The sequence below is a fragment of the Pecten maximus genome, chromosome 18 (assembly GCF_902652985.1).
Source record: "Pecten maximus chromosome 18, xPecMax1.1, whole genome shotgun sequence".
In the NCBI taxonomy this organism is placed as follows: domain Eukaryota; kingdom Metazoa; phylum Mollusca; class Bivalvia; order Pectinida; family Pectinidae; genus Pecten; species Pecten maximus.
Window position 1 is genome coordinate 12,970,869 of NC_047032.1, and position 20,460 is coordinate 12,991,328.

At 34.0% G+C, this 20,460-nt stretch overlaps 2 protein-coding genes across 5 annotated transcripts in view; one reads left to right on the forward strand and one right to left on the reverse strand.

The window, feature by feature from the left end:
- LOC117316804 (exocyst complex component 3-like) overlaps positions 1-4,415 on the reverse strand; it is a 34,551-nt gene extending 30,136 nt beyond the window's left edge. For 2 of the 4 annotated variants that reach the window (XR_004530004.1, XM_033871579.1), the window contains exons 1-6: positions 4,161-4,415; positions 2,845-3,019; positions 2,133-2,189; positions 1,379-1,491; positions 806-896; positions 154-260 (exon numbers count right to left, since the gene is read on the reverse strand). Coding sequence is in view for 1 of the 4 variants with exons in the window: in XM_033871579.1 (XP_033727470.1) it covers positions 154-260; positions 806-896; positions 1,379-1,491; positions 2,133-2,189; positions 2,845-2,949 (473 nt within the window). In the remaining 3 variants the exon portion in view is untranslated. The other 2 variants (XR_004530005.1, XR_004530006.1) reach the window with 2 other exon arrangements.
- Positions 4,416-4,461: 46 nt separating this feature from the next.
- Positions 4,462-20,052, forward strand: LOC117317110. The gene is made up of 7 exons (XM_033871909.1): positions 4,462-4,627; positions 8,384-8,434; positions 8,859-9,067; positions 9,624-10,069; positions 10,746-10,874; positions 11,092-11,214; positions 12,696-20,052. Exons 2-7 carry the CDS (start codon positions 8,411-8,413, stop codon positions 13,772-13,774), a joined length of 2,010 nt encoding a protein of 669 aa, XP_033727800.1. The 5' UTR covers positions 4,462-4,627; positions 8,384-8,410; the 3' UTR covers positions 13,775-20,052.
- The last annotated feature ends 408 nt before the right edge of the window (positions 20,053-20,460 follow it).

The following is a 20,460-nucleotide window of genomic DNA, read 5'->3' on the forward strand; positions in this document are numbered from 1 at the left end:
CCCAACATACTAACATACCCAGTTAACTTACCGATTGTCTATATATGGAGATAAATCAGAACTACCTAGTAAACATACCGATTGTCTATATATAGAGATAAATCAGAACTATCAGTAAACTACCGATTGTCTATATATGGAGAATTCACTTACTGCTTGTGTGCCTGGAGAAGTTTACTCTCACTGATGAACTCAGCTGTCTTCCTGACACTTTCAGGTACAGTAAAAATATGTTTCAGATTTTCCATAGCAGACCCCAGCTGAAAGAACACATAACAGTAGTAGAATATTTGTCAGATCACATAATTTAGATTACTTAAAGTGTCAGTAACATAATTAGCACTCCGAGGGGATGTAGACTTAACTGTAACTTTCCAGGTATACTAAACATTGTACCATGTACAGGTAAGACTGTCACGGAGCTGTATCATAGTTACTTTATTGAAACAGACCATATTGTAATACTGAGCCTTGCATACTACATCAGTTTGTACTATATAAATATCTTTACTTTTGTCGTGTATGCAGAATAACAAGTTGGAGATATTGTAGCACTGCACTTGAATTAACGCAATAACTTGGGCGCAAAGTGTGCTAATTCTAAAATACCGTAAAATAAGTACACTTATAAGTCCTAAAAATAAAAATAACATTATAACGTTCATAAAAGTTGAAAAATGCTAAATTTGGAAGAGATCGAGAGAATCTTCAAACATAGAATAGATTATTAAATATTGATAATTATAATTTCCTAATTTCAGAAAAAAAATTCTTAATAGATCACATTGAACTTATTGATATTTACCTGACAAAAGCTGTTGTTTTCTTTGTTTACAGAACTCAATTTATCTTTCAAAGGCTGAATAGACTTGTATGTCTCTTCTACTACATCCAAACTGAAAAGAGATTTTGAAATTCAAATGGTATTTCATTTTTTTTTTTCAAAATGCTGTCATTTTACCTTAATGATAACACAATTTATATGTAGTCAATCTAGCCTGTAATTTTTTCTATCAGTTACTGTATCAACCTGGTTTTGAACTAAATCCCATTCTTTATACGTAGTACATAATTAAATTTGCTTTATATATATGCGATAATCCTCAACTTCTCTCGAGTTTTTGCCATTATACAATCTTTATTCGGAGACCATCTGTCTAACATTAAGAATGACTAGCTATTTCTATCCCAAAAATTCTCAAAGCATCAACTCATTTGAAGTTATCAGGTGCCCATTTTTTTCAGTGGTCACGTAAGTTAAGTTTCAGTGATGTATAATATTTCTATGTAAACGGAACCTCTATAACAAGGAATCCTGTTGAATTCCCACCAAACTATTTTCTTCCAGACCAGTACATTTACTACAAATTATACATACCTCTGTTTGATTTCGTAAACATCCTGAAGAGCACTTTGTAACTGGTTCAGACCAGTCCTGACTCCATCCAGCTGAGACTGCACGGCAGACTTAAGCATTGTATCCACTGATGCCTACAATTTATAGACATATACTGTCAAACCTGTCTATAAAGGCCAATTAAGTAAGGAGGCAGGTGGCCTTTATATAGAGGTTTATATAAATTATGTCCCTTTTTCGTTTGATATTGTTTTGGACAGATTTCTACATGTATGGAGTCAGCTTAAGTCATTTCCTGTTTTTACTAACACTGGAATTGGCCAGATATTTTTCTGAATGCATCATTTTCAGTTTTGAGTGTTAGACAGGGTAATTTTGAATGGCTGTGGAAAGTCATGGCAACAGGACCAAACCCATAGCATTCTGCACAGGAGCAAACACTCAACGAATAGAAACAAGAGGCCCATGGGCCTTAATGGTCATCTGACTCTAAAGGCCCTTGTACTATATTGTAATATACATTCTCAACTAATAGGAAAAAGTGAGGAAGCATAAAGGGAAATATTTAGAAGAAAAATGTTGTTTGAAAAAGACAGATTCCAATATAATTGCTTCTTATTAGTCATAATTATTGACAACAGCTACGATGCTTAGGCCCTATAGGGCAGTGTTACACCTACATTTACCTTTAGCAATGGTTTGACTGTCAGCCACCAGGCAGACCTTCAAGTTTCCACCAACATGATACGATCACCTTCTTCAATACTAAAATTACCTTTTTGCGAGTCATTCTTCTCTTGTACTGGTCCACCCGCTCTAGTTGTTCTGGTCTCTGAAAAATCACCGAGTGTTCCAGCTAAGTCAGGTTATACAAAGCTTGAAGTCATGGTAACTATGTTATTTGTGTGAAAAATATACGGTATCCTGTTTTCAAGATAATGACTCTCAGGTTGAATAAATGAAATTTAAAAGAAACCTTACATTGTTTTACTAGTGTCATAAACTTTATCACCAAACTGTTATTGAAGTGGACTCAGTAATATGTTTTTTCTATCAAATTGTGAGGAACTTAATTCACCACAAAGTTTTCAACTACAATGGTCAGTAGAAAATAAACCTTATTTATATTCAAACAATGGCATACTGCTGTTTGTTTGTTTTATGAGTATCAATAACATGACTACTAATGGGGCATTCTACTGAATAACTTTGTAGTAGCTTGTGGCTACCTCACTGATCTAAGCAACCAGTGGTTGTTTTGTTTACTGAGTTTATCACCAAATTGACCAGTCAGGGGCATTCTGCTGTGGACCGAAACACCTTGTAGTAGACGACGGCTACCTAACTGATCGATTAACATCATTTATAGACAAATAAAAGCAACATTATTTATTATCAGAAGAAAAACAGCACAAGGAAATTAAAAAAAAGCCCTACATATAGATCAGTTTTTTGGTAAAAACGATTAATCGGAACACTAATTATACCTGTAGTATGCTAGCAATTCTTTTGGTTGCTGAAGCCTTTGCTTCCTCCTCCATGCGCCCGAGGTCGAGGGGTGCTGGTGGACTCAATGTTGACTCTCCTGGCATTTTTTGTCTTGTATGTACAGTTCCGAAGTCTACCTCAGTTACCTCCTCGCCACAACTTCCTTCTCAACACCTACAACAACAACAAATTATTTTCATGGAACCATATTAGTGTTGAGATCATTTCTTCTTACCGCATATCATCATGGGCCAACATGAGTTGTCAGAAGACAACATACCAGGTAGCTTAGCTTGTCGAGTAGGTTGAAAATCAAAACTAGTTTTCCAAAGTAGGTCATGTGTCATGGTGAAGGACGCTTGGGATATATAGCAATATTGTAGCTCCCCTGGAATTTGCCCCGGTAAGCAAAAAAATAGTTTTTTCAAATTGGTTCTCTAAAAAAAGAAAACTATTTTCCAAGTTTGTATTGATCAGTTAAGATTAACCTAAATTAACAATCATAGCAAAATATTCTCATCATAACAAATTTGTAATGGTGCACTTCTTAACCTCTTATAATTAGCATCCAGAATGACACCTGCAGCTTTTAACAGGTATAGTAGTATATTAAGTCTGGATTTACAAATTCTTAAAGTACAACCAATGGTATGTTTTAGGTGTAGTCTTTTAATTCCTAGTACAGTACATGTACCCTCACCATGTTCTTATAATAAATATTATATATATCAAGTTGTTTAAATGTTCATTTCAATGTAGCCAAATTAAAATCAACATGTCAAATGACAAATGGACCGTTTCCTCATATTCGAGGAGGTAGCATTTATTTAGTTATGAAATATCATACAAATGTACACGTTAGATGTAAGTTTATGCAATATTTCCGGTAGAGTAACAAAGTTTTTAGTTTGACAACACTTTTCAGGCGAACATACTTTTGTATTTTAGTAAAATATTATTTCCTTGTCATAATCGCTATTAAATAATATATTTCCAAATTTACTGATTTACCCGATTTGGGTTATTTTAAGTAAAAAAATCACACCCCAACTGGCGTTTTGTTTTTCCCCAAACCTGATTACGAACCGATTATATAGAGCCGATAGCTAGCTAGGGCGTCATTGTTACGAATATAAATCTAGCTCCCGACCAAAATCGTCTGAAATGTGATAAACATACAAGGATATATCCAAATACGCACGTACTGTAAGAAATTCCCAGGTGTTTGTGATGTATTAGACCTATAACTGCTGTTTACATGCCTTAGTCAATGTACAATGTATGCTTATAAGTTATATATAGACAGATAGAGTACCGGTCCGGAATTATTCGGTGCCACTCGGTGACTCCCTATAGTGAGAACGTCCTTTTCCCCCTTTTTCAGTACGTTCCCGGTTCCGTCGATTGATTTCAAAGCAATATCTACATCTTTAAATGCAGTCAACAGTAAAAGCAGTCGCTGTGCCCAAGCACAGTTAAAACGTTTCCAAACAATCAAACAATCTATTCAGTAGACCAACGTTGACGTTTGTTTATGTTCTGACATCCTACTTCCGCTTTCCGCCGTTTGTCGTCTCGCGACTTCACGTCGTATAGTCACGTGATTGTCGTTTTATTTACGTGTGTACTGCGAAACGTTACATGACGTCACAAAGCAGGCCGTACTCCTGGAATAAATTTGGACGTCCATCTTGAATATAGCGACTAAATATAACGTTTTGTACATATAAACGTCAAAGGATAATGTCTTGAACCATACGAACAAAAAACGTCTTCAGAAAGGTAAACGTAACAACCAGGAAGTTATTGAATTTGCTGCGTTAGGCCTTGTGCTTCACAGCGGCCTAGTAAAAACTGGGACCTCCCATAAAAAGACATGCATGTCTAAAAATGCACAAACGTTATTTTGTACGTCTTTTTGTTGTCTTATTCTAACGAAACGTTGTATGAACTCTAGTTATTTTTATATATGTATGTATGTAATTCAGGTAATTTTTGCACAAACATTACGTTGATAAGTAGCACTACTCCACTTGGCCTATAGGCCTATTGACGTTGGGTAAAATTGTCTTCCGCCTCTGGCTAAGAGAGTAACGGGGTTATTGTGAAGGGTAGGTGGGCGTGGCTAAATATATAAATGCTTTATAGACTTCAATTAATGTAAAGTTTTTTTAACTGACTGGCTTAATTTACTAGATCAAAATAGACGACGTTTTTAGCATTTTCTTAAACTTTCTCTTTTTAATAATTATGTAGATCTAGATTCTAGATCTACATTCATTTTTATATAATTTTTTTTGCATGTGAAAAAAACATCCCAAATTTAGATCCATAACATGTTACATTAATTTAAAATCATGAAAATAAATAAGTATGATTAATAGTATGATCAATTTAAATTGAATAGGATGGGTGCAGGCATATGCTGTTTCTATGTGTCCATAATAATAGTATTACAATTAACATTTGTGTATTATTTGTTGGAAATTATATCTTTTTGTATTAATGTATTAAAATTCACGATTTATCGAGAGCAATTTGAAAAAATTGTATATAATTATGATATGATGAAATATATACATATGTAAACAAAAAATGTAAACAAACCAACGTAAAATACCTTTCCACTAATTTACAATGACAATGTAGTTTTTTGCTTTGTTGTTTAAGTGATACCATATTTGTTTTTATGTGAAAGAACAGGGAAAACACATTCCAGGGGTCAACAAACCCTAAGAGTTGCTTGTTGCCTCAAAATGACTTTTTATTTTATGGTCTTAACCATTAAAATCTGAAAAGCTTTTTTTTCTACAACATCATGCAACATACCACATGTATCCATCATTTCACCTTATTTTTAACATAAGGATGCCCTTGGCACCTGCCGTTATAGTCGTGGTGGGTAAATTTTGTTAGTCACACTTTTGTTTCCGGCTAACAAGTTCTCTTTTCTGTTAATACAAATGATATACATCCGCAGCCTGATATAGTTGCTAGTTAAACAGCAATTATTGACACGATTTAACTGATGGTTCTGGTGTTTACTGCAATTATTTAAAATGAAATATGAATTTTTGGTTTTCTAGACTATTTTAGATTATAAATACAATCATTCCTCATCAGTATATGCAATTTTGTTGGCGTAGGATTACGTAGTTCTGTCGCAATCATGCCTTGAAAACGAAAGTAAAGAAAATTCAGTTTGATCGTCGTGGGAATTTACATGCTTCCACAGAGTGCATGTATCTATCGATACTCATATGTTTATCTTGAGTTAATATGCAGAAACGTTTCATATAAGCCTAAAACCAACCTTGTCTTGTTTACGTAGTCAAATGGTTTACAATTCTATAAATAGCCTTCCAGCCAAACATTCCATGGGAAAACTTCAGCTGTCACGTGACTAATCACGTGATCAACACTTATCGGCCAAAATGGCGGTTATGTCTAATGTAACTAAACCAGCGACCGTTCACAGTTTCATATTTATTTGTATGTCGCTAGAATATGCAAGAAATATCAACAGGAATTGAAGGCAAGTTGTAACAAGCTACATTGCCGTTTTTTCATGAAGATTTAATAAAAAAAAGATTATTATATGTTTATTTGAAAACGATTATGATCCATGGCTGATGTACTGTAGGACTATAATATATGTCTCGTCGGACAGCGTGACCGACTGCGCGACCGCAGTTTTCTTCATGGGGGGGGGGGGGGGGGTTAAATATTAATTTGTGTGTTTTCATGTAGTAGGGGTCATAAAATAGATGTTTGCTATGCCTACTTAACATCTTATAAACTTAGGCTGTGTACATCTTGGATTCTTGGATTATATCTCTATTTGTACATGTAACTGTTAATAGACCGATTTGTCCTTCGGTTGATTTTGAGTTTAGAAGCAGCTTTACTCATTAAGAAGTAAATCAATAATCTTCCAAAAACATTAAAGAAATAGGTCAGGGAAAAAACTATACTCAGCTGTGAGAAAGTTTTCCGCAGATAAATATGTTACACATGTTTTTTTTAATAGCGTATTTTACCTAATGAGGGCGCCCCTACCTTTTTTCAAGGAAATAAATCTTTGACCGAGTGTCAAAATAGTGTTCAAAAGTAATAATTCATGTGAAATCTTTTGCTACTTTATGTTCAATTTTCTTCAGCAAATAAAGTAACTGGAACACAATTTTTCGCCACATTTTGTCTATTCCTACAGATGACATGTCGGTGCAAAGAGCACCTGAAACTAAACACACGTGATACAAATCATAACTTACCATCTTTATTTGAAGATAAAGTAAAAGACTTCATTCTTGTTGATAAATAACTTTTGTTCAGAACAGAAAGCTAGTAAAAGACACTGTAAATCAATTATTAGGTCAAAGAAAACGATGTCTGATATGATCTGGGAAATCACCTGTGTCTATAATTATAAATATAACACAAAAGAGTTCCATTTGAACATAAATGGTGGAACACACATTCTCTGTTCTAAAGATCAGCTGGCATAGTTTACAAGTTTACAGGAATATTCAAGTGATGTATAATGTTTAAGCTTAATATATATGATAATGAATAGATATCTTCATCTGGAATATTTTTATGACTGAATATTTTACCGTTTCCACAGCCTTGGGTATTCTGCTATAAGGTATAGTCTGTTTCATAAAACTTCAGAATAACTAATCTTAATAAGCTTAAGGGCGCCCCCAATGTTAATTACCTGTGCCCTGCACCCTTATTAGGTCAAATACGGTTAGGAATAACCAGATTAAGACATTTCATCTAATACAAATGTAGCTGTCTGGCTATAAAATCCAATTTTAAATTTCTAATTTTATGATCTCTGACCCTGACGTTTCTCAGGACCTTTGGCCCTTTGTTTATATGAATTTAACAGGGATTCTTTTCTTTTGAGTTACTGGATAGCAGAGTTAATAGATATATTTTGTATTGTGATTCAAAATCGATATTAATATTATTATGTTAAAAAGTCAACTGTTTACATGTTGATCAATACATTTACTTTTAAATAACAAGTTGACATCTTTTTTTCATGCCTTGACTTATGTGAAGTAATAAATTGGTACCTGAGTTGTAAAATATGGAATTTGTCAATTTTAATTATTCTGCAAATTGTATATGTTAAACTTTATGATGAAGTAAGCTTACAGTTTTATAGAATGATGTATTATATAATTATAAGGGCTCCCTATATATAGCTAGTTCCTGCTTCATTATATTACATTGAAAATATTCAATATTAAACACAATATATTATATACCACAATATTTATCCTCCAATAACATGCCCTCCACCCCCACTCCACCCTCACCTCCCTAGTGTACAATTTATAATTAATTAGTATTGAAATTAAAATGTGAATAACTTTGAGCTTATTATTTATAAATTGATGCAAAAAAGAACATTGGGGCTTATGATTATTTGTGGATAAATATGTAATTTTATCCAAGAAAATTTTAATATGGTATAGCTAGTACCCATGTACCATAGTAATAATGTAAACTTTCTATTTTCAGGGCTAGGAAATATCTATAACTGTTTCAATGAGGATGAGGGAAGTCTTAAAGGTACAGTATATTCTGATGATATTTTTTTTTGAAAAATGTCTCATAAAATACCAAGATGCTGTCAAACTGGAAGTAAGGTTATGGATTAAAGCAGAATATTTACTACAGGTTTTGGCTTCCTGCATCTATATTTGTACCAACCTGTTTTTGTGCTTACCACATACACATGTTGAGGAACAGAAAAAAGTTAATTTTAATTGAATTTTTAGACAGATAATGGGGTGTAATTAATTTCATTTTTAAAAGATATGCAACTAATTGCATATATATACATGTATGTATAAATTCCATTTAATTTTTTTATTGGACAGCAAAAACACATGGATGAATATTTCGAATTTGGATTCATACTTATTTTCTCAGATCCAATAACTGATAAAACGAAGAAAAAGTAAAGAAATTTAAAGTATTCTGTTTTTTGTAGCCATTACCCGATGACAATATTCTGACTGTGACATGCGGAAACCTTGTTGGAAACCTGCACAGGGATAGGTTCTTCTGTCCAGGTATTCATCGAGAATGCATCGAGATCAATGGCATGTTTGTCACCCCCAAGCGTTTCTCAGTTATGGGAGAAAAGGCAAGACTAAAAGACTGGAAGAATGCCGTGCGACTCAATGGTTTTCAGTTGAGGTGAGGAACTGGACAGTTTTAGGAGGTCCACAAGTGTTCATAAATAGCCTTCATTTAAAAACTTGATTTGTTTTAGATAAACAGGATATTTTATAGTGCCATCAGTAAAACCAAAATACACATTTCACAAATGTGGCTAATTATTGGTATCTTTAGCGAGTGTGTGCAGTATTTAAGTGAAACCAAATAGACCATAATTTAGTCAACATTGTACATATTGGACAAGATCTTTACTGGGGATATTATATTAAGCTTAATTTTCGAATGCAAGTTTTGATTTGAATTTTACATACATAGTAAGGGTAATGGAATGAGCTATGTCTTAATTATACAGTTCTGTTTAAGGTTTAATGATTTATTGCTATTGGGTTAAAACCCACCAGCAGGTCAATTGAAATTTAATGAATCAGTAAATTGGAATGTTATAATCTAAATCCGACTGGTATATGTTAGCTGATTTTAAAGTATGACTATGACAACAATTATTAAGTTTACCACATAATGAAATATCTTAAAGTGTCTGAATTTGATAATAAAATACTTATTTGTTGGACAGGAAATACATCGATTCTGGTATCCTGAAGTTCAGTAACCACGAGAGCATGTGTACAGGACGTTGTATTGCCAGGGCACCCGGGGCTAGGTCAGGACCAGCAGCCGACAGCCTATTGCCACCGGAGACCAAGTCCGGTCTAAATAGGCCACTGGGAATGTTCACGACACTATCAGCAAATAATATAATGAAGATAGAAAAGGTCCAGACAGATGACCAGTGGTCAAATGGGGATATTGAGGAAGATGTGAAACCTGATGTTAATCAGCTTCAGCTTCAGATGCTTCAGGCCCAGAATATGTCGGTCAACAAGACCAACTCATATGTGCGGTCAAGTCCCACCTCCCGGGGAGCCAAGAATATAATACCACACATTTATCCCACCCACATTACCCCGGCAGTCCCCATGGTGCCACCAGACGAGGGAGGCGAAGATATCACGGAGGAGGGTTAGTGTCACACATTTCTAAAGTGTCTCATAGGCTGTCATCAGAATCAATCAGTTGTAGGTTTGGAATATCTGTGAGTGAGGTTGTGAAGTAAATATCTTTACTAAAGACCCAAAAAGTGGGTACTGTTATTGTTATCATTATTGTTTATTTAATTGCTTTAAAATTTGTGTTCACAAACATGAATTGATGTGTTAAAGTTAGCGATACAGGGCCTTTGGGCAGCTCCTAGAATGTTGATTATTAATCAAAAGGATAACCTACATAGTAAATTCTGCCACCTACAGTAAATTCTACCACAGCTATAGTGTCATTCTGTCAAATACCATATAAATAATGTTATTGAGTAATTTAAGATAAATTTACATCATAGTTTATATTAGGACATCCAGTAGACCCATGAGAGCACATTTTTGACTCTGATCCCCAAAAATCAGATTTGACTCGAGTCTGTTTTGACCCTCCAGATTTCTGAGAAATATGCATTAACTTCTGAAATTGCTGAAGCCTACTCCCAATGTTCAGATGGAAATCATGGATATTGGTGTCAGAAATTCATTATTTTTGTGTCAATGTTAAATATAAGCTTCCAGATATTTCCATGACTGATATATATTTCACTTTATGTGTCACAAGCACATTCTGTGCTCTATACCGTTAGATGTTGGTGTTACAGATTGTGAAGACCGTCTCCTTTGGAAAGGGATCGTGGAGCTCGGTCTTGTTGATGAATTCTTCAGGGAAATCAAGGCATCTCTAGATGTGCTGAAGAATGGAATGATCAAACGTCAGGTGCCTCTATCAGGTAGATATTGGGAAACGTCGTCATTACCAGTCTCATATACATATACTACCATTGATCTTTAAAATCTTTTCACCTAAAGATAAGTCCATGAAAAACATGTATTTTAATGAAAAGATAAAAAATGATTTTATCATTTTGATGAAGGATATTTCACGGAACAAAATCATGATTGAGAATTTGAGGAGATCATTGTAAGTGACAGACTCTACTTTGTCAGATTCCAGGAAAATCTCTGTGATTGTAAAGCAGCTAGGCTTAATGCAGAAACTGAAGTACAAGCTGGAAGCCCACCAAACAGACATGGAGCGACAGAGACAGAAACTTGACCGCGAGATGGAAGGTATTGCAGACATTCACTAAAGTAACATTGATATTTTGTAAAAATATTTACCAAGTGATACTCAACAATGTTGTAAAGGTCCAGAGTGTTTTTATCAGGTTATAGTTAATTTTACTTAGCCAGTGAAAAGTACTTATCCGCAAGTAAGCCCCTGTCCCCAAAAAAACTTCTTTTTTTTTCTTCTTTTTTTCCCCCCGCAAAATCACAAATTTTAGAAATAGTAAGCAAAAGTGGTTCACAAATATTCAAAGCCCTCCCCAAACTTTATAAGTAAACTGTTACACGCGGGGAGGGATGTAACCAGTTTCAGGGCTCGTAAGAAAATGATTTTATAATTAATGGAGATTGGACTATAAGATTATTAGAGGTTGAGACTATAAGGTTAAGAATTAATAGATTGAGACTATAAGGTTAAGCATCAATAGATATTGATACTATAAGGAATATTAAGAGATGTATAGGCGTCGTAATGTTGTTTGAATTTAACAGAGTTCTTTAGTCTGTATGTATTGTACAAATAAGTTAATGTACTTTTCAATTTGGATTTGGAAAAAAAGTTTCCAATTTAAATATCCAGCTATGGTTCAAAATTTTCATTATCAGGTTGTAAAAGATAATCGTAAACCATGATTGGTATCAGGTACATTGCTAATAATACTTACTTTGATGCATAGAGTTTAAAAGATTAGCTGTAAAAGTAATGAAGGCTTGTCAATAACATTCAGGAAAACCTAGTATGTAGTTCTGGATTTGCTAATGATCAGTGTTTTTAATAGTTACAGTGTTATTATAATTTATTATCATATGGTATGATAGCTTTTGTTGGCTCACCCTCCCTAAAGGCAAGTGAGCTTATGCTGTGATGCATGTCTGTCATCTGTCTGGTGTCAACTTTTCCATTTAACAACTTCTCTCATTAACCAAAAGAACTACAGCTTTTATATTGGCCATGAACACACTGGGGTGAATGTTGTTCAATGAATGACCTTGACCTATATTTATAGTCACAGTCTATAATTGACTTCATAATAACCAAGAGGCCCAGAGAGGTTACATTGGGTCTGTAGCATGCTGGTATGAAGGGCTACCAATGCAAGTTTGTTCAAATGAAAGACCTTGACCTACATTTAAGGTCACATGGGTCAAATATGCTAAAATCTTTAGGCGACTTCTTGTCAATAATAAAGAGGCCTAGAGACCTGATATAGGGCCTGTAGCATGCTGGGGTATAGGATTACCAAGTTCATTCAAATTAATGACCTTGACCTATATTCAAGGTCATATTTATAGTCAAATGTGTTAAAATATTGAAACGATTTCTCATATTTGAATAATGTGTTAATCAGCTAAATATCTGCATAAATGACCTAGATCTACTTGCATCATAAGCAGGTGAGTGATAAAGGCCCATTGTGCTTCTTGGTTCAGTTGTAATTCTATACATTGTATAACATCTCCTGACATTTAATTTTCTATGGCAGAATTGCAGAGGAAGGTACGTGAATTTGAAGCAAAGAAAGCCCTACTGAAGAGGAAGTCTGAGTGCTTTGAGCAGCTACTGGATATTACAGCTCCAAAAACCGAGCCAGTTTGGGGAGAAGGATCCACTTCTCCATCTGGGTATGGATCTCCATCAGGATATGGATCGCCGTCTGGGTACAAACGTTTAAACTTGAATCAAACTGAAAGTGAAGCCGGGAAACTTACTGTTGTGTTTCCACAGCAGATGTCCTCTTTGCACAACACAGATATCCCAGAAAACTCTATCTCCGCAGAGGAATCCATTCCTGATGATGGGGCTCATTATTTAATCAACATGTCTAATGAGCCTGCTTCATCAACTAATAGTTATCCAGAAGATCTGTCCAAGTCTGCCTCACAGATAACTGGTCATAAAACATCCACGGATTACATCATTACTGAAGCAGAGGACCTGTCCAAGTCGGCGCCGGATATCAACGGGGAGACAACAGAGGAACTAGATATGAATGGAGAAAAGGAGAAGACAAATTACACAGTGTTGAAAGATCATTCTACTGAATTACAAGGAGAGGGAGATACTACAGGTATTAAGATAAAGGTACGCAGGGGTCGCAAACGCAAACCGAGGGAGATCCCAAGGGCTGATCCTTCTGAAGAATATGTAATTCAGATGGAACAGGCTATGGATGAGGAAGGAGATTCAGCTCTGAATTATGCAACGGGAACAAACAATTCTCTATGTGACTATGCAAATGTTGGTGAGGAAAACATCTATACAAATAGAGACAAATCTGTAGACACTGAAAAATTGGTTAACAATGAAGGTAATTCAGGGTCACAAGAAGATGACACAACTGCTCATCAGCCGATGGAGGAACGGGAAATCTCAGAGTCCAAGGAGGAGGATGTGACAAATGGTACCAGTGTCAATCAAGATGTTGAAACCATCGAACAAAGTCCGTGCAAAATCAGTTTGGATTTCACCAGTTCCAAGGTCAATCGTAGGGGAAGAAAAAGGAAATCCAGGGACTTACTGCAAGAGGAATCTGTGAGCCCATCTGCTTCACTACCACTATAGATTCCTTTACAGTAAAACTTGTGTGATCTGACCTCCTATATTGGCCTCAACATTTTGGTGAAGTATCACTGGTGTTATTTCACAATTGGAAAAAAACAACAGTTTTATGGTTGAGCAGACAAGATGTTTGGAAACTCAAGTGTCAGATTAAGCAAGTTTTATTGAATTTTGACAATGTATTGGCTTTCATATAATTTTATAACTGTCCTTGGGCCTTTTTTATTTGCACGATGTAGAAGTAGCTGTTTGATTATAAGGGTTGCATTGGCAAATTGGATGTTTCCTAAATACCTGCACAGCATCATTAATTTTCAGTCTGTATAATGAAGAAAAATGTCAGTCGGATAGAAAAAAGCTTGCTTTTAATGTCTGAGACAGTTTAGAAAAACTGGGATGACTTTGTTTTTAAAATGCAAAATTTTATTTAAATTCAACTTGACAAATGAAATTTCAGGAAGTGTTCTTTGTTCATTAATGTTGACAAATTCAATCATGCAGTTGTGATCATATATGCTAAAACTGAAAGACACAGTGAAATAAATTAGAATTGGTTCCATTTTTCTAATTTATCAAATATATCTATATACTGTGTGTATTTATTTACGTCGTGATTTATATAGCATGTATTTTGAGAAACTAATTGCCTAAAGCTAAGGTGTTTATATGGCAAATTATCAAATTGGATAAAAAATTGAAAGAAATTTAAGGCCCGATATTTTATGAATGCATGTGTTGTAGGTCATTTTCCATAAAGATTAATTTTCACTTGTTTTGGCACAGGTGATATTTTATCATTATATGATATATGGGAAAGACAACCTGATCAAGGGTTTTGAAAAAATATCAACCAGAAATGTACTTTAATCCCATTAAAACTGTAGTTTCTTTTATCCAAATATTTATTAGGGCTGCTATGCAGCGTTATATTACCATCAGGATTTCCTTGTTAAAATGAAATTTGCCCAATATCACCCATCGTAATGCAGTGAAGCACAATACATGTATATTGAACTTTGAATAAAGTTACGAATTTGAGACATAAATAAATGTCGTACTTAGTACTAGTGTTACATAGAGAAAAAAAAATTGTGTACAGGTAATTGAATGTGAGAATCTCAAATTTGATTTTTTATTATTTTTTTATTTTTACTTTTTCTTCATTTTTTGCAACTTGTTAAACCTTATCATATGAAAATATGCATAGAGCATACCATGTAGGCATTGCATAAAACAGACATTATTACCCCATCCAGAGTGTCCCCATTTCTTCAAAATAATTCACTAGTCTATTGAACTTTATTTTCAGATATTGATATTTATATCTGTGACAGCAGGAACAATCAGTTTTAAAGTCTAGTTTCTAGAAACTCCTTAGAGCCTTTTGTTTACAAACTGTGTTTAACTATTTGTCAATTGAAATCCAGCTTCAGAATCGTGAAATCCATGACTGTATCTGTATTGACAGTTTTCCATATTAAGTGATTCTGTTTTTAGTAACATGATTGTAGATAAAGAATGATTTTATCATAATTGTAGATTGAAGGGTAATTATAAGGCCATTAGAAGAAATGATGTGCTGATCATGAAAGCCAGGCACCATTTTACCAGATAATAGAGGGTAGTGAAAGATAAGTTTTTATTACATTTTCACCAGTAAAATATCGAAAATTATTCTTTCTATAAAAGTGATGTTTTCACTAGTGAATAGTGAAAAATATCACTTTTATTGATTTGACCAATCAGAACACTGCTTAAAAACGAAAATGGGGAAAATTAGGATTTGCATATATAGCTCTCTGCATGTTATATGACGTCATAATGCAGGATAGAATATATATATATATACAGACGTCACGATTTGGCGTACATTTGTGAGTCGTTGAAAGGGGACTGCAATGCGTTCTGGGAGAGACCGAGCTGCAACTGTATATTTCGCTATAAATGTAATAAACAGAATGTTTTACAGTATTCTCAGTAATACCAAATATATTTCACGAGTGTGGTTAATATTGACATATTTTTTCAACCGTGCTAGGCACTCGTGATAAATATAAGAATATTAGCCACACTCGTGAAATATATCCTTCAAACAATTCTGTAATTTGACATTAGTGTAGTAAAAAGTAGGTTTTATCAGAAACAGAATACATTATATATAGTCCATGGAGACGTTATCATTGAATATCCAAACACGTGTCAGTATACTGTACAGTATATGCATGCTTCAGTTTTACTATAAGATTAAAAAAAATGCATTCATGGTAGCACAGCTATCCCTAATAAGAAGGCTATCTTTTATATTTCATTTATTTGGAACATCATTCCACGAAAGATCACATGATTTAACATTTTTTTTTTTTTTACAACTTAATATGTTGATCTCCTGTTCTGATGACATCATTCTGTGTATATTTCTTAGGCTAGAACAGAATCATTATATACCTCAGTATATTTGACCAAATCACTCAAATCTTCTTCAGCTGATCAGTGAGTGATCCTATAAATGAACAAGGCCAAGTGATTTTCCCAAACTATGGACTTCCAAAATTAACCATGTAATTAATTGTTAAAGTACCTGCAGGTTGAACAAACATGTTGCTTGCTCTGTATTTGGTGTGTTTGTTGAACGCTTTGAATCCCTGTGTTTTGATTTTGATTTCAGTGCAAGCTTCAGGAAGCTTATCAGTATATATATAGATTTGTATTTTTGCATAAAATTGTTGCTAGTAGTATCGGTGTTGTTTTGCGATGAAATTATCTTTAAAGAAAAAAATCATGCACTATTTTGTGACGCATACGTATATATATTATGATTACAATATGTATTGATGGTTTTTGAAATACTGAGTGCTCAATAAATGTTAAAGAAAGAATTAAAACACCTTTTATTAAAATTATCCTCTACTTTCCAGAAAGGTAATTATATGAAATATACATCCATGTAATATATACTGACATTGTTATAAGTGTCATCTCGATTCAAACAATTTGTAAATCATTTTAATAGGTGTCAATGCTGTATCGTGTACTTTATTGTTGTCTATTTTGGAAGTCATTTTGAGGAGGAATGTGTTATAAAAGAAAGGTTTTACAATTACCTGCATAATTACCACTGGCCATGGGAACCAGCCCCAAACAAAACTTCCAAGGCCTGCTTTGGCTGAAATATTTTTGGGGGCATGATTTAAAAAAAAAAAAGATGTATTTGAAACTGATTGAAACTAGGTCAATATTTATCAAGCAATAATTTATTTATTATAATCTGAATTTTTTGCTTTAACTTTGTGAGAATATTTTCTATTTATCAAATATTCTATATATTTTTGCGTGAATAATATATGAGTGTATCAGGATGCCATTTATTTGTGGGTAAATTTTTTTGTACTTGTGAACTGCCTGCTCATCTTGATAGGGTTTATTCATGTATCATACTGTCAGTCCTATTATAAATTAGACACAATAAATTCCTATTGTAATTAGTGTTGGACAACATATACAACCTGTTCAATGACTACACCAATCCCTGAAGTCTAAAACAAATATCTCTACTGAGGTACACCAATCTGTGTATGACTTAATTGTTTGACTCATTCTCATCGAATGAATAACTTAGAATTATTATATATAAAGACCCGTACTTGCTGGACATAGTGTTTAATGGTCCGTCCATCAAATGATATATTGTCCAGATAGATAAATCAGTTTTTATTCGATTGATGTTAGATCAGGGCCCAGTGGTTCAAAACTATTGTTAAGCTTATGACATTGTTAAACCATGGTTAGCGAGTCATTAAAATTTAATTACGAAAAAATTTAAATGACTCGCTAATTAATCGCTACATTTAATCACTCATCGGCCACGGTTAAGTATTTAACGAGTCATCAAATATGGCCGCCATGGTTGATAAATAAAACAGGTAATCAATGACAAGAAGCATATATATATATGCTTATAAGAAGACCGACAATAGCTATTGCTGTTAACTACAAGATAGAGTTGGATGTCTGTTTATAAAGTTATTGCCCTTTGTACATGTATATTTGGATCCATTCAGAACTCCACAAATATAACTTACCACCTATCACCTTGGACATGATGCATCAGCTTTCATTTTGTAACCAGGGGAACAAATCTGCCTACATAACTGGCAGGTTCTAGAAGAACATTATTTCAGCAATATATCAATCATAAATTAGAACAGCTAGCCATTTAGATAAAGGATCTAGGTTCATAAACTACAACACCAACTGTGTTTTTCCTTCCTTTTGGGAGTAAGTGGTTATCTGATATTTTGTACATAGTATATGTGTGAAGCACATCCAATATGTCCTGCTTGAGTTGGAGTATAACTGGAGTTATTTGCCCTTTGCATACTCTGTACATTTCAAATTTAATGCCATTTTCTAACATTTCTCAATCATTGTAAACTGTTGGTTTCAACTGGAAAATGAGGGAATGTCAACGTTTATATGTACAAACTTGAAGTTAGCTGGTCTTTTCATCAATTTTTATACAGAATTATTTGCACGATTAACAATTAACTGATGTATATGAAACAAGTTGAAACATTCCCCCATATGTATTACTAGAAATGCTTTTACTGCTTGTAATTATTAACATAATGTTTCACTGTACTGTTTATACTCGGACAGCTTGTTGTTGATCTTGTTTACATTAGGAGAAAAGGTCTATCAGTCCTGTATTAACAGTGTTTGTAGTATACCTTGTGTCTGTACAATACACTTGTTGATCTTGTTTACATTAGGAGAAAAGGTCTATCAGTCCTGTATTAACAGTGTTTGTAGTATACCTTGTGTCTGTACAATACACTTGTTGATCTTGTTTACATTGGGAGAAAAGGTCTATCAGTCCTGTATTAACAGTGTTTGTAGTATACCTTGTGTCTGTACAATACACTTGTTGATCTTGTTTACATTAGGAGAAAAGGTCTATCAGTCCTGTATTAACAGTGTTTGTAGTATACCTTGTGTCTGTACAATACACTTGTTGATCTTGTTTACATTAGGAGAAAAGGTCTATCAGTCCTGTATTAACAGTGTTTGTAGTATACCTTGTGTCTGTACAATACACATGGTAAAGGTTTATATGTATACGTAGTAGTTTTTTTGTTTCCTTTTTGTCTCGCCTGTGACAAATACTTGTGAAAGTCAGATGTTTTTACATGTAGATCCTTGATCAAAAAGAACAAGTCCAACTTTAAGCAAACTTAGTATATGCCTAGATTATGATCCATTGACACTGGAAATCTGGGATGCTAAGAAACTGGAAACTGGACTTTTGCATTTAATAGTAACTTCAGGTTTTGAAAAAAAGATGATGCGAGATCTTAATTAGCTAATCAGATGGTGAACTATTCAAACCGCCTTATGTCTGTCAATCATTGTTATTACTATTTCTTGAGAAGTACCAGAAGGATATTTCTCATAATTTCACATGTAGGTTCCCCTTGGCCCCTATGTATAGTTGTGCCCATTCAGTTCCGAGACTGATCGGGATAACAAAACAAAAGGCTCAGAAAAAGAATTTTGTTATCACTACTCCTTCAGAAGAACTGGAAAGATATTTCTGAAACTTGATGTGTAGGTTCCCTAATTGGACCCTAGCAGTACCCTTTCAGTTATTAGTCTGAAAACAAAATGGCCGACTGCAGCTATCTTGGAATTGACAGTTAAAGTTTGTTATCTCTTTTTTCTTCAGAAGTGAAGGAAAGATGTGTCACAAACTTGATGTGTAGGAGGTTTCTCTTGTTCCCTAGCTGTGTCTGAAATTTTAAGACTAAAAAATGGCTGATCGGCAGCCATCTTGGATTTTGACAGTTGAAATTTGTTATCCACAATTTCTTCAGAATTACTTTAAGGATATTTCTCAAACCTGACATATATGCCCCCCTCCCCCTGATCCCAAGTACTAGTTGTGCCTATTCAATTTGAAGTCTGATTAGGAAATAAAAATATAAGCAGTCATCTTGGATTTAGCCGGGTGAAGTTTGTTATTACTTTTTCTTTTACTGAGGTACTGGAAGGATTGCATTCAAAACTGATACATAGGTTGGCAATAATAAATTTGATTTAGAGTATTTTTGCCAGAAACAAATATGAGATGGCAGTATAACTACAGTATGACATATAGAATTGTAGATCCGTAGTGTGATTTTCCTTTTACATGAATGTTTATAATATTGTATTAATGATGAAATCCGGTATACATTGATGTTTAATATGCTTTTGGTATAAAACAATAAAAACCTTGTTTTGAATTATCTCGTTTTGGTGATAATTGACAGTCTCATGGTATAAAAGGACACAATGCTTCTTTGATCGAGTCCTTTGCTGAAAGAAAGTGAAAACAACATCAAACCGCAACGATCTTGAAATGTACATTGTAAGAAACACTTGGTTTGACAAACCAAGTGTTTCTTACAATGTACATTTCAAGATCAATCATACCATATAAATGAAGAGATATGGAACATTTTTAGTTCACCTAAACAATGAATGACCTTTACCTACTTTCTAGATCACAGAGGTCAAATGGTTAAATATTGAAACAACTTATTCTCAATAATCAAGATGACCAGGGTCGTGATATAAGCCAATTGGCATGCTGAGTTAAAGTACTACAACATGAAGTGTTGAATCTTATTTTAAAAACAAAACATCATCTA